This window comes from Dipodomys ordii, unplaced genomic scaffold (assembly GCF_000151885.1).
Source record: "Dipodomys ordii isolate 6190 unplaced genomic scaffold, Dord_2.0 Scaffold15, whole genome shotgun sequence".
Lineage (NCBI taxonomy): Eukaryota > Metazoa > Chordata > Mammalia > Rodentia > Heteromyidae > Dipodomys > Dipodomys ordii.
The window spans coordinates 1,370,837-1,381,970 of NW_012267231.1; the positions used below are offsets into that span (position 1 = coordinate 1,370,837).

Below are 11,134 nucleotides of genomic sequence, written 5' to 3' on the forward strand. Positions count from 1 at the left end.
CCCCCAGGTATGTCACGCACCTGATGAAGAGGATTCAGAGGGGCCCGGTGCGGGGCATCTCCATCAAGCTGCAGGAGGAGGAGAGAGAAAGGAGGGATAACTACGTCCCCGAGGTAAGTCAGCCTTTCGCCTGCCTTGGCCGAGACAGATGAAATCCTTCCTCCGCGCAAGATCCCTTTGGCCGGTGCAGCGGGGCCCGGGCTTACGTGCCCTCAGCACCGGACGGATGCCTGTGGAGTCTGGTGGCTCAGGCCGTGAACCACTTGGGGACTTAATCATTCGGGAGGGAGGCAGGGTGAGGAGTCCAAACTGAGAGCGGCTCGCTCCTCCCCTCCTAGGTCTCAGCCCTGGACCAGGAGATCATTGAAGTTGATCCTGACACCAAGGAAATGCTGAAGCTCTTGGTGAGTGCCAGGCCTCTGAAAGGGTTCTGCTGTGGGAGGCAAGCACTGGATAAGCTGGGAATCAAACCGGTGGTGACCATTAAAGGCCCAATGCTAACTTCAGAAGGAACTTGTCTCGGGTTGGGAAGGTGGCTCAGTGGTAGAGTGCTTGCTTTGCATGCATGAGGCCCTGGGTTCGATTCCTCGGCACCACCTAAGCGGAAAATGCTGGAAGTGGTGCTGTGGCTCAAGTACTAGCCTTGAGCTGAAGAGCTGAGGGACAGCGCCCAGGCCCAGAGTTCAGGCCCGCGACCGGACCCAAAAAAATTTAAAAAAACAAAAAGAACTGGTCTCCTCCAGGTGCACGCCAGGCTTACAAGTATCTCCAGTCAGAACGTTTTCTTCTGTGTTTATATTTGTCTATATTGCTTGGTGAAAGGAACAGGTTCAGGTTCATAAGGATAACACGTTCCTGCCACCAGCTTTGGGAAAACAGAACAGCTACCGGCCCCTGACTTTTCTTACAGAATCACTGTTCTGACTGCGAATGGTTTTTGTACTGGGCCTGAGGCATGAGCTGGGCCTGGATCTCCCCCTGAGCTTTTTTAAAGTTCATAGCTGGAGCCAGAGCTCCACCTCTGCTATTCTGGCGGCTTATCGGAGTCTTGTGGATTCGCTGCCATCTGTGCAGGGCATTTGCAGTGGTGACTTCGTGGTATTGTGCCAGGGCTGGTCCTGGAGAGGCTTGGCTTTGTGTTTGTGTGGGGAAGTGTTGCTCTGGGGACCCCTACCCCCAAAACCCGACTGCCAGGACATGCTTGCACGGCCTACATCCTTTCCTGCACACGGAGTCCTCTTTAGATGGTCCCCTGTGCTGTGAAAACTGCTCAGGTGTAATGACCCACGGGGGGGGGGGGCTTCCACACGGTGTGTGGTGGAGGGCGTCTGGTGGTGAGCCCCAGTCTGGCAGGGGTGCCCACGCGAGCGCCAGCCTGCTGTGCTTCCGATGAGGTGGTCTGACAGGCCAGGTTGGGGGAAGGTCCTAGAAGGGGGGGGTGCTGTGTGGCCAGGGAAATCCCTAGGGGGGGCGGCCGCTCATGCTGTCTGTTCTGTTCCAGGACTTCGGCAGCCTCTCCAACCTGCAGGTCACTCAGCCGACCGTGGGGATGAATTTCAAAACACCTCGTGGAGCTGTTTAATCTACTTTGCTGTAATATTTTCAATAAACCGGGACACCAACCTTGCCTCTGATCGCCTGGGCAGCCGAGGGTGGGGCGGGGGTCAGCCGAGCCTGCAGTGGAACGCTCCGCCGGCCTCTCTGGCTAGGCTGTGGGTGTTGGGGTTCCAGGTTCCAGGCGGGAGGAGTCGGGGTGGAGCCTGGAGCTGCAGAGTAGGATTTGGGGGTCTGAAGTGCTGGGGATCAGAACCAGGTTGTTGGTGTGTTGGGCTGGCCCAGGGGTGGGAGTGCCAGTGCCGGGGTTTGAACCCCGGTCAGGTGGTCTCCACAAACGCAGCAGTACCAGGCAGTACCAAGGGCCGGCCAGTGACCCACCGGGGGTCCGTGCGCACGGGAACCTGGGTTTACACGCCGCCTCATCTCCTTACTGGGCTGCTCTGCTTGGTCCGCTCCGCCAGCCGTGGTGTCTGCCTCCTGCCCACAGACAGTGCTGCAGGTGAGACGCCTCCCGAGGGCCTCCTCTCCAGTTAGCGGGCCCGACGCCTTCGCAGAAGTGGGGCTCGTGGTGAGCCCGCCCTGCCCTGTTCACTGAGTCCCTGCGTCGCGTTCCTGCCTTTCATGAGGAACACAGACTTGTGGAAGGTACTAGTTTGGTGTTTGTTCCGCAGGTCCAATTTAGCATCTTCTAGAATAATGCTGTGTTGGCGTGTGGGGTGGAGGGGCAGTGCTGGGCTTTGGGCAAACCCGTGGGCCCTCCACGCTGCCCCAGGCCTGCAGGCTGGGTGGACGCGCTAATGCAGTCGGAAAAGCAGCAGCACCTGCTCAGCCGCCGCGCACGCTCCTGGAAATGTGTGCGGAGCGGATACAGGTTATTTGGACAGTTTCACAGCCTACAACAGTGAAAGGTTGGTTTCTGGGCAGGACGGGGTGGTGTTTTTCACTTTCACCAGCCCTGGGCCTTGGACTCAGCTTGGGTGCTGTCCCTGAGCTGCTTTGCGCCAGGCTAGTGCTCAGCCACAGCACCGCCTGGGCTTCTCCCGAGGCCAATCAGAGATGAGAGTCTAGGGTCTGAGCTCTGACCCCACAGCAAGCCGCTGCAGGTGTTCTTGTGGGGACAGCGGCTGTATTTGATGGGTGCTCAGGTTCATGCTAGGGTGAATAGCTTTGCTCATGCAATATTTCACTGCGAACAAAACTAGGCTTATGCACAGAACAACTCAATTATGTCTGTAGGAATGCGAGTGTTGAATGACAGTGAAGCAAGCCTACAGTAGAACAGTGCAGAGGACAGTGAGCTCCGGGCTGAGAGCGGCAAGCCTGAAAAGCTAGGGGATGCTTTTGGTTTGGGATTTTTCTTTTCTGAGTACTGCCCTTGCGGAAAGGCTGGTCTTTGACTGACGGCTTCTGGCTGTGGACCCACGGCTGGGGGGGCGGGTGGAGGGACAGGTGCTTCAGCCCTCCCTGAGAGTCTTGCCGTCTCCTGCGATACGAGTTGAGTAAGAAATCACAGGTAAATTTCCTCACGTTGTCTAGATTTCTGGGCAGTCAGCTAGTGTAGCCATTATCATTGGATCGGGCTTTTTGTTTTCATTTTGGCTGCTAGGCAACTCCAAGCTAAATTTGCTGTGTCTTACAGTAATTGGGAAGACTAACAAGTTTTATACCTGACTGAGATTTTTCTGCTCCTTAACGTTGGTGATTCTGCTAATAGAACACACCATGTTAAAAGTACTATTTTTAATTTTCAGTTTTTCTTTTTGCCTGTATTGGGGCTTGAACTCAGGGATGTTATTACTTGTTTCTTTCACTCAAAGCGAGCGCACTGCCACTTGAGCCATAGCTGGCTTTTTGCTTGTTAGCGGGAGGTAAGAGTCTCATGGCCTTACCTGCCTGGGTTGGCTTTGAACTGCCATCCTCAGATCTCCGCTTTCTAGGTAGCTAGGACGGCAGCCAGTTTTATGGAAGACTTGTTGGTGCTTCTGGTAAAAATCACTTGGAAAGAGTTTTCCTCCTGGGGGCTCCACTCCACCTGCGGACAGTGGCCCCCCCTGGGATTGTGGCCAGACGAGTTTTGAGCTGTCTTGAGTTCTGAGGAGTGTGGTTGAACTTCACCATGTGTGTAAATTACCATTAGTAGTGCTGAGGTGGGAACTGGAAGTCCCGTGCACCTCACGGGTGCTCTTAGCAAAGACTTGCCTCCAGTTCTGCTTTTGCAGCTGCTTTGTTTTTGTGGAGATGGAATCTTGTGGACTTTGCTTCCTGGGCTGTCCTCCAGGTCTCAGCCTCCTGATTGGCTGTTTTTGGGAGTGTGGCCCAGCGTGGCGCCTCACCTGCCTGGTGCTTCTGTCCAGACAGGCAGGAGCATGGACTCAGGAGGGTTTTGTTGGCGGTTTTTAAAATTTTTGTCAGTTGTGGGGCTTGAACTCTGGGTCTGGCGTGGTCCCTCTTCAGCTCAAGGTGAGCGCTCTACCACTAGAACCACAGCACCACTTCTGGTTTTCTGGTGGTTTATCTGTGATAAGCATCTCACACTTTCCTGCCTGGGCTGGCTTTGAACTTCTATCCTCTGATCTCAGCTCCAGAGTAGCTAGGATGGCGTGTGAACCACTGGTGCCCGTTGCCTCTCGCAGCAGGAGGGTTCCATTTGCTCAGGCTCTTCCTGACTCTTGAGCCAACGCAGCAGCTGAGGAAGGAGCAGAGCGGCTCCGCGTCCTGACCTCACACACGTGCAGGTGCAGCTCAAGGCTTTGGCTCCCAGTGGAGGAGGGCAGGAGGCCTGTGCTCTGTCCTTGCCTGGTTTGCTGTCTGCACCCAGACTGGGGACAGCAGCCCCTGAGCCTTGCCCTGGCCGCGCTCTTGGGCTGTGTTTCTTTCCTGGCAGCCGGCGAGGGCTGGGGGGGCTTTCCACCTTCCCATCCACAGACACCTCAGGCAGGTCACATCCCTGGGAGACCTGCAAGGCCTTGGTTGAATCCAAAGCAGATGAAGGTTTATCTGGTTATCTGTTCTGTAGGATAAAGGTTAAAAGGTTAATACTGTTGGTATCATGACACCGAACTCTAGAGAAATGGCAAAAGTTATTTAAGTTTTATTTTTATCTAGAAAAATACAAGTTTAAAATAAAAACAAATTGTGATAATACAGAACTTCTGTAACATCTGCAATCAGATCACACAGATGGAAACGTGGCTACGAGCCGTCACTCCATTAAGTTTGCTCCTTGCGTTTATAAAATAAGGCAGGCTTTGAAGTTCAATTAAAGCAGGAAATTGCAGGGTCCTGATGCTTGGTTGGCCCTAGAACAAGACCAGCCAAAACCCCGCCTCCTGGGCTTCCTACCCAGGCCCGTGCAGCACGCGTTTGAAGGTCGCAGTCTGGTGGCTTGGTCATGGCAGCTGACACTGGGTTTAAAGTTATTTTTAGATTCATAGAAATACTAGTAATAAATTAACTTTCATAAGTGATATTAATGTTCAGTTTGGATGTGTGCTGCTTGTTTGGGAAGAGGTGCCTTCCTGAACCCATGTAGAGCCTGGGCAGGGCCGCGGGCTGCGGAGGCCCCCCACGGCGTGGGTGGGGGCCTGGGGGAGGGGCTGCGGGGAGGCTCAGGAGTCCCCGGGGGCTGTGGGTGGCCGCAGGCTCCGCAGCTTCATCTCGTCCAGTCCCTTCCAGTACTTGAAGTTGTCGTCCAGGTGCTGCATGAGGTTAGGCAGGTCCACGAAGGCTGGAAGGCAAGGCGGGCTGAGGGAGGGGGCCTCCCTCCTTCTCTGGGCTGAGGGAGGGGGCCCCCTAGCAGCGGTGCGGGGGCCGTGGTGCCGCTGCCTCGCCCGTTACTCGCCGCTCTTACCATCCCAAGCGTCGAACATCTCGGTGATGAAGTAGTCGATGAAGGAGATCTGGGACTTGGGGATGCTGCAGGTGCTGCGGTCGAAGGCGGGCATGACCACCGGCAGGTGCCGCCGCTTCTCCTCATCTGTCTGCAGGGCGGGGCGGTGAGCCCACTCCACACGGCCGAGAATGCCCCAACCCGGCCCACGCTGCACACCCATCACGGGTGCTGGCGTGACCACAGCTCCTGGTCTATTCCCCCCTCCCAACACGTGCACAAACGTGAAAGGGAGGAGACACTTCCTAACTCAGAAAACCATAGGAGGGCTGGGAAGGCGGCTCAGGGGTAGAGCGCTTGCCTTGCATGCCTGAGGCCCTGGGTTCGATTCCTCAGCACCACATAAGCAAAAAAAAAAGAAAAAATGCCGGAAGTGGCACTGTGGCTCAAGTGGTAGAGCGCTCGCCTTGAGCTGAAGAGCTGAGGGACAGCGCCCAGGCCCAGAGTTCAGGCCCCACGACTGACCAAAAAAAGACTTGCCTCAAAAAGCAAAACTATGGGAGAGAAATAGCCAGTTTTTTTCTGTGTGCAGGGTGACTGAGCTGTGGGGGGGGGGGGTGCGTGCATACATAGATGTGAGTGCAGTATCTGCTTTAGTGGAATGTCTAATCTAGTGGAAAGTACCTTACCCAGGCCTAACTGCCCTTTGTATGTAAAAGGAGGCTTGGTTGGGCAGTGTGCTAGTTATAGTTAGGCTGTGTGTTGGTTGAACATTTGCTCTGTAGCTTTTGAGAGACTCCCTATGGAGCCCAGGCTGGCTTAGAACTTGAGATCTGCTTTTTGAGTGCTGGGATTATATACACGTACCACTGCCGTGGGCTGTTCTATTCTGATGACTGGAGTGTCCACCCTTCAAGGAATTGGATGTACAGGTGTGCCTCCTGTATTTCTCCCCCTGCTTCTGTTCCTGTCCTTATGTGTTCTGGGATTCCGCCACACGGAGTCCTTTAGCTTAGAACTGCTGTGACTCGAGTGTGAGGGTTGGTCAGTATGTGCTGACACTGGAAAGCAGACCCTTCCCTGCCACCACCGCGCTGCCGCCCCGGGCCGGGCCACAAGGACCGCATATGCCATGTGCACTAGAGAAAACGTAGAGCGAAGAAAGCCCTAGTTACTCACCATCCACTCTGGGTAAAGACTCGTGTGCCCGAGATCACACGGCTTGGTGCTTCTCGGAATGACAGGAAGTGAATGCTACTGCTTGGGAAGGTATCTGGCCGGCTCCACTTCCTCAGGGTGTGTGTGTGTGTACACGTGCGTGTGTGTGCACACATGTGTGCGCCAGTTCTGCAGCTTGAACTCAGCTTGGGGACTGTCCTGAGCTTTTGTGCTCAAGGCCAGCACTCTACTACTTGAGCCACAGCTCTACTTACAGATTTTTGTTTTGTTTCTGTTAGGGGCCTCAAACTCAGGGCCTGGGCACTGAGCTTTTTCTCAAGGCTGCTGGCTCTACAGCTTTGGGCTATAGTGCCATTTCCGATTCTCAGTAGTAGCTGGGATCGAAGGGGTGAGCTGCCAGCACCTAGGTAAGGGTCTCTGCATTGGCTAGAGAACTCTGGGTTGGTATTTTCTTCTGATGGCTAATTGAAGTGAGATCTCGGTGTTCTGAAAACACGAGTGATTTGTTTCTCCCTCATTTTGGGTTCTGCTTCGCGGCATGCTGCAGCCCTCACCAAGTGCTGGGGGAGAAACCCAAGACCCAGGCTTGTCCCCTGCAGGGCTGCGGCTGCCTGGCGCACCGTGCACGCACCTGGGAGAAGTACTCTTCGGAGATGCGCGCGGCCCACTCGATGCACAGCTCCAGGGCACGGCAGGGGTTGGACACGTCCGCGCACTTGATCATCATGCGCTTGATGAGCATGCGGTTCTCCGGCATCCTGAGCATGGAGCTTACAGCTTCCTGGTCCTTACCCGTCTCCTACGCCATGGTTGGGTGGGATTCTGAGTAACCAAGGTGGGCCCTCCCTTGGCTGCCCCTTCTCCCTGGAAGGTTCTTGCTGACAGCAGCCAGGTGGCCTGGCTGGGACCTTCGCACCGCCAGCCCCCTCACCTCATTCTCCAGTGATGCCAAGGGCTTGGTGACACTGGTGACAAATCTATTGACGTGTTCAAAGTGCTTTGTCATCTCTGTGGCAAGGACCATGTCCACGATGCCCTGGCGCAACACGCGGTACTCATTCCTGTGCAGACCAGAGAGGCTGCTGAGGGCCGGGACAGCCTGTGGTTGGGGGTGGAGGGCCTGCTGGCTTCTCCCCCCGAGGGGCGAAGAAGGCCTGGCACTCACCTCTCCATGTTTTTGAAGATGTTGTGCTTGTCGCTGCCCACGGTGAGCTGGAAGGCCAGGGCGGCGTGGTGGCTCTCCAGCACGGCGATGTCATTGTACAGGATGGCCAGCTCGCTCCCAGAGTTGCACAGGAACGCATTGGTTCTCCCGGGGTGGTCCACATCGTGGATGGTGGCTGCGATGAGCGCAGCCACCTCATCCACGGGGTCCAGAGCCTCCTGCAGACAGAGCACTGTGAAGCAGCACGGGCGCAAAGCCAGTGCCCCGCCCGTCCACCTGCCCGCCCCTCCACATGGCCAGACATCCTCGCATCTACGCTTAGGTCGATCAGTGAGAAGTGACCGTGTGTGCGTGCAGTGTATGCGGCTTTAAACCCCAGGCTTTGTGCTCAGGGCTGACACTACCACTTGAGCCTCCAGTCCAGCATTCAGTCTCAGCAGCTCGTCTGCCTAGGCTGCCCCAGCCAGAGAGCCACAGCCTGCGGAGAAGCTGGGGGACCGGCCTGCGCCACGGGCGCCCAGCGGGGACCTGTTTCTGTCTGCTCTGGGGGCCTCTCCTGGCCCCTCGGCTCTGGGGCAGCTGTGGCTAGGAAGTGAGCCGGATGCGGGTCCTCGTAGAACACCCCAACCACCAGGGCAGCAGTCCCCCCCCCACACACACACACTTGCCCTCCCTTCTCCCCAAGCAAATGCGTGGCCACTGAAGTCAGTCTCTGAGAGATGAGAAAGGGCTTCTGGGAAGTGCTGCCCCCAGGAGAGACCTGGGGCTGTCCCCTGCAGCCTCCGTGTCCCCTGCAGCCTCAGGGCCCCAGGGCCCCAGGGCCCGTGCTGAAGGAGAAGCCCTTCTCTGCAGCCCTGTGGGCGGGGCCTGATCTCCACAGAACACCCCCCCCCCACGTGTCCTCCCCCCCCACCTTCACCCTCTCCCTGGAGAGGAAGTAGGCCGTGGCCTGCAGCACGTCGGCTGCATGCGTGGAGTTGTGGTAGGGGTTGTCCGCGTGGTAGTTGGCCTCAATGACCTCTAGCCAGGCTCTCAGGGTGGCCTCCGGGCAGTTCAGGAAGTCGCAGATTCTGAAGCGAGCGTAGGTTTTGAGAGCAAGGTAAGTCAGCGGCCTAGATGAAGATGGAAGCGTGGCATGGCCGTGAGCCAGGGGAGAGACCTCAGATAATCCCCTTCCCATTAAACCTGAGGCTCTGTCCTCGGCAGTGTCCTGTCCTGAATGCTGCCCGGGACCCCCCTAGCCACCTGTGACCCCCACAGTGTGGTTGCAAGGAGGTGGCTGGCCGGCCGGGCCTTCCTAGGAGCGGCCCCCCTGTGTCTGGACCACTCCCTCCTAGGCTGGCCACCTCCCAGGCTCACCGATTGTACGTGACGGCCTCCAGTTGGAAGATGTCGAAGTCCCAGTGCTCTTCACCTTCCACGGCCTGCGCGATCCGTGATGGGAGGTCTTGCAGGGCGGCGGTGGAGGCAGCCGCCGAGGGGCTCTGGTGAAGGACTGGGGGGGGGGGGGAGGTTAGGCTCCAGCCAGCCTGCAGGGTGGACTTCCTGTAGCCAGGCACTGCTCAGTAAAGAGCAAGAGCGAGCCTCGGCCTCGTCATACGGAAGCCAAGAGAGCTGAAAATAAGACTTACTTTTTGTTCCAAGAATGTAGTTATTCCCTGGTAATCTTCGCAGGCTGTCCTGACAGAAGGGGGGGGGAGAGGAGATACGTCACAGCTCTCCTCTGCTGTCCACCTGCGCCCACCTCATGGTCACCCCAGAACCCAGACACTTGCCAGGGAGCTCGGCCTGAGGTTGGGCTGGGACAGGGACAGCGGGCAGCCCAGCCCACGCTCCTGCCTTGTCCTCAGTCCCTGACCCAGCTTCCCCTCCCTTCCCACCTCTTAAGTGACCCCTTCTTCCCAGGCCTCCACCACCCAGCCACACCCAGCTCTGTATGCAGCCATTCACTATGGATTTTTTTCCTGCTTCAGATTTGTTTGTTTTTAAGACTGAGGTTTGAACTCAGGGTTTTATGCTAGCTAGGCAGATGTTCTACCACCTGGGCTACACCCCCAGCCCTTCACCTCAAGGATTTTCAACTCGTGTGTTCACTAGGGCTGGGCTGGACTGCAGTCCTATCTGCCAGTCCTATCCGCCGTGATGCCCAGCTCACATTGGTTGAGAAGGGGTCTCACTGATGGCACCTTTTCTCTGGGCTGGCCTTGAACCAGTCCTCCAGATCTCTGCGTCGGGATTGACTCTTGCTGGCGTGACTGCAACCAGCTTCTCCCTTTTTTTTTCCTGTTGGTCGTGGGGCTTGAACTCCGGGCCTGGGCGCTGTCCCTGCGCTCTTCAGCTCAAGGCTAGCGCTCTACTGCTTGAGCCACAGTGCCACTTCCAGTTTGGAATCTTTTGAGGCAGGCGGGCCTCGTGCTTATGACCCCTGCACCTGCCGCGCAGTGCCACGCTGCAGCCTTTCTAAGTGTGTAAATACAACCAAGCATAACCACAGGAGCACTGGAGACCGGGTTCTGGCTGTCTACAACAGCCCCTTCCCGGCTCTCAGAAGTCCGCCGGGCCAGGCGGAGCTTACAGACAGCAGGCCCCCGACCAGGTCCGCGGCGTGCGGGTCATCGTCCTTGGCGCGGAACTGCGGCGAGTACAGCTCGGTGGTCCTCAGGATCTCCAGCACGCGGTCCAGGGCCTCCGTCACGGGCACGGGGCTTCTCTCCTGGGCTGCGTTGATGAGGTTGATGACCTGTGTGGGGAGGGGAGCATGGGGGTCCCTGCGGGGCCGCCCCGCTGTCCGCCCCGCGCTGCTCGACGGTGGGCCAGGGCCGCCCGCCCGCGTCACCTTGGTGATGGGCGCCTCTATGGTCATGGAGTGGATCCGGGCCAGGGAGGAGTGTCGCCGCTGGCTGGACGCTGAGGGCAAGGCTGGAGGTCAGGGGTCGGCCGGGCCCCCTCCCCCCCTCCCTGGGGCGCACCCCCACTCACCTTCGTTGGTCCGGGAGCCGACACCCCTGATGTCCAGAGAGCTTTTCCTCCTGGAGACGCTCGTGTGACTCTCTGGGGACACGGCCACGCGTCACCCCCAGGCAGCCGAGCCAGTTACGGCACTAACTAGGGACGCGGCCAGCACCGGGGCAGAGGCCGCCTGTCCCGAGGGCAGCTCGGAGGGGAGCAAGGGGGGTCCGGTCCTCTGGAAGGGGGTGCGGGGCTGGGGGCGCGCAGGGACGCTTCCAGCAGCGTGGAGCCTGCGGGCCGGCGCCCCGCTTCTCCTCCCGCCCACAGCAGCGCCACACCGGCCTTGGGCCCCGCCTCCCCGCCACGGCCTTTCAGCCTCTACCAACCGCAACCCTCCCCAGCCCTTCCTGCGCCCCGCCCCCAGGAGCAGCCCGGCCCCGCCCCCAGGAGCAGCC

General features: G+C 58.0%; 2 protein-coding genes across 2 annotated transcripts in view; one reads left to right on the forward strand and one right to left on the reverse strand.

Moving 5' to 3' along the window:
• Positions 1-5: 5 nt before the first annotated feature.
• Rps17 (ribosomal protein S17) lies at positions 6-1,634 on the forward strand (the record flags this gene model as incomplete). Its single annotated transcript, XM_013011858.1, has 3 exons — positions 6-113; positions 339-404; positions 1,502-1,634. Coding segments are annotated over 3 exons (255 nt in total), but the record flags the coding sequence as incomplete, so codon positions are not given.
• A 2,984-nt stretch (positions 1,635-4,618) lies between these two features.
• Pde8a (phosphodiesterase 8A) overlaps positions 4,619-11,134 on the reverse strand; it is a 24,822-nt gene continuing 18,306 nt past the window's right edge. The window contains exons 8-18 of the mRNA XM_013011859.1: positions 10,710-10,797; positions 10,567-10,637; positions 10,306-10,470; positions 9,362-9,410; positions 9,090-9,225; positions 8,644-8,842; positions 7,731-7,948; positions 7,497-7,626; positions 7,197-7,364; positions 5,408-5,537; positions 4,619-5,284 (exon numbers count right to left, since the gene is read on the reverse strand). Of these exons, the coding sequence (XP_012867313.1) occupies positions 5,166-5,284; positions 5,408-5,537; positions 7,197-7,364; positions 7,497-7,626; positions 7,731-7,948; positions 8,644-8,842; positions 9,090-9,225; positions 9,362-9,410; positions 10,306-10,470; positions 10,567-10,637; positions 10,710-10,797 (1,473 nt within the window). The 3' untranslated portion in view covers positions 4,619-5,165. The remainder of the gene's footprint in view (positions 5,285-5,407; positions 5,538-7,196; positions 7,365-7,496; positions 7,627-7,730; positions 7,949-8,643; positions 8,843-9,089; positions 9,226-9,361; positions 9,411-10,305; positions 10,471-10,566; positions 10,638-10,709; positions 10,798-11,134) is intronic.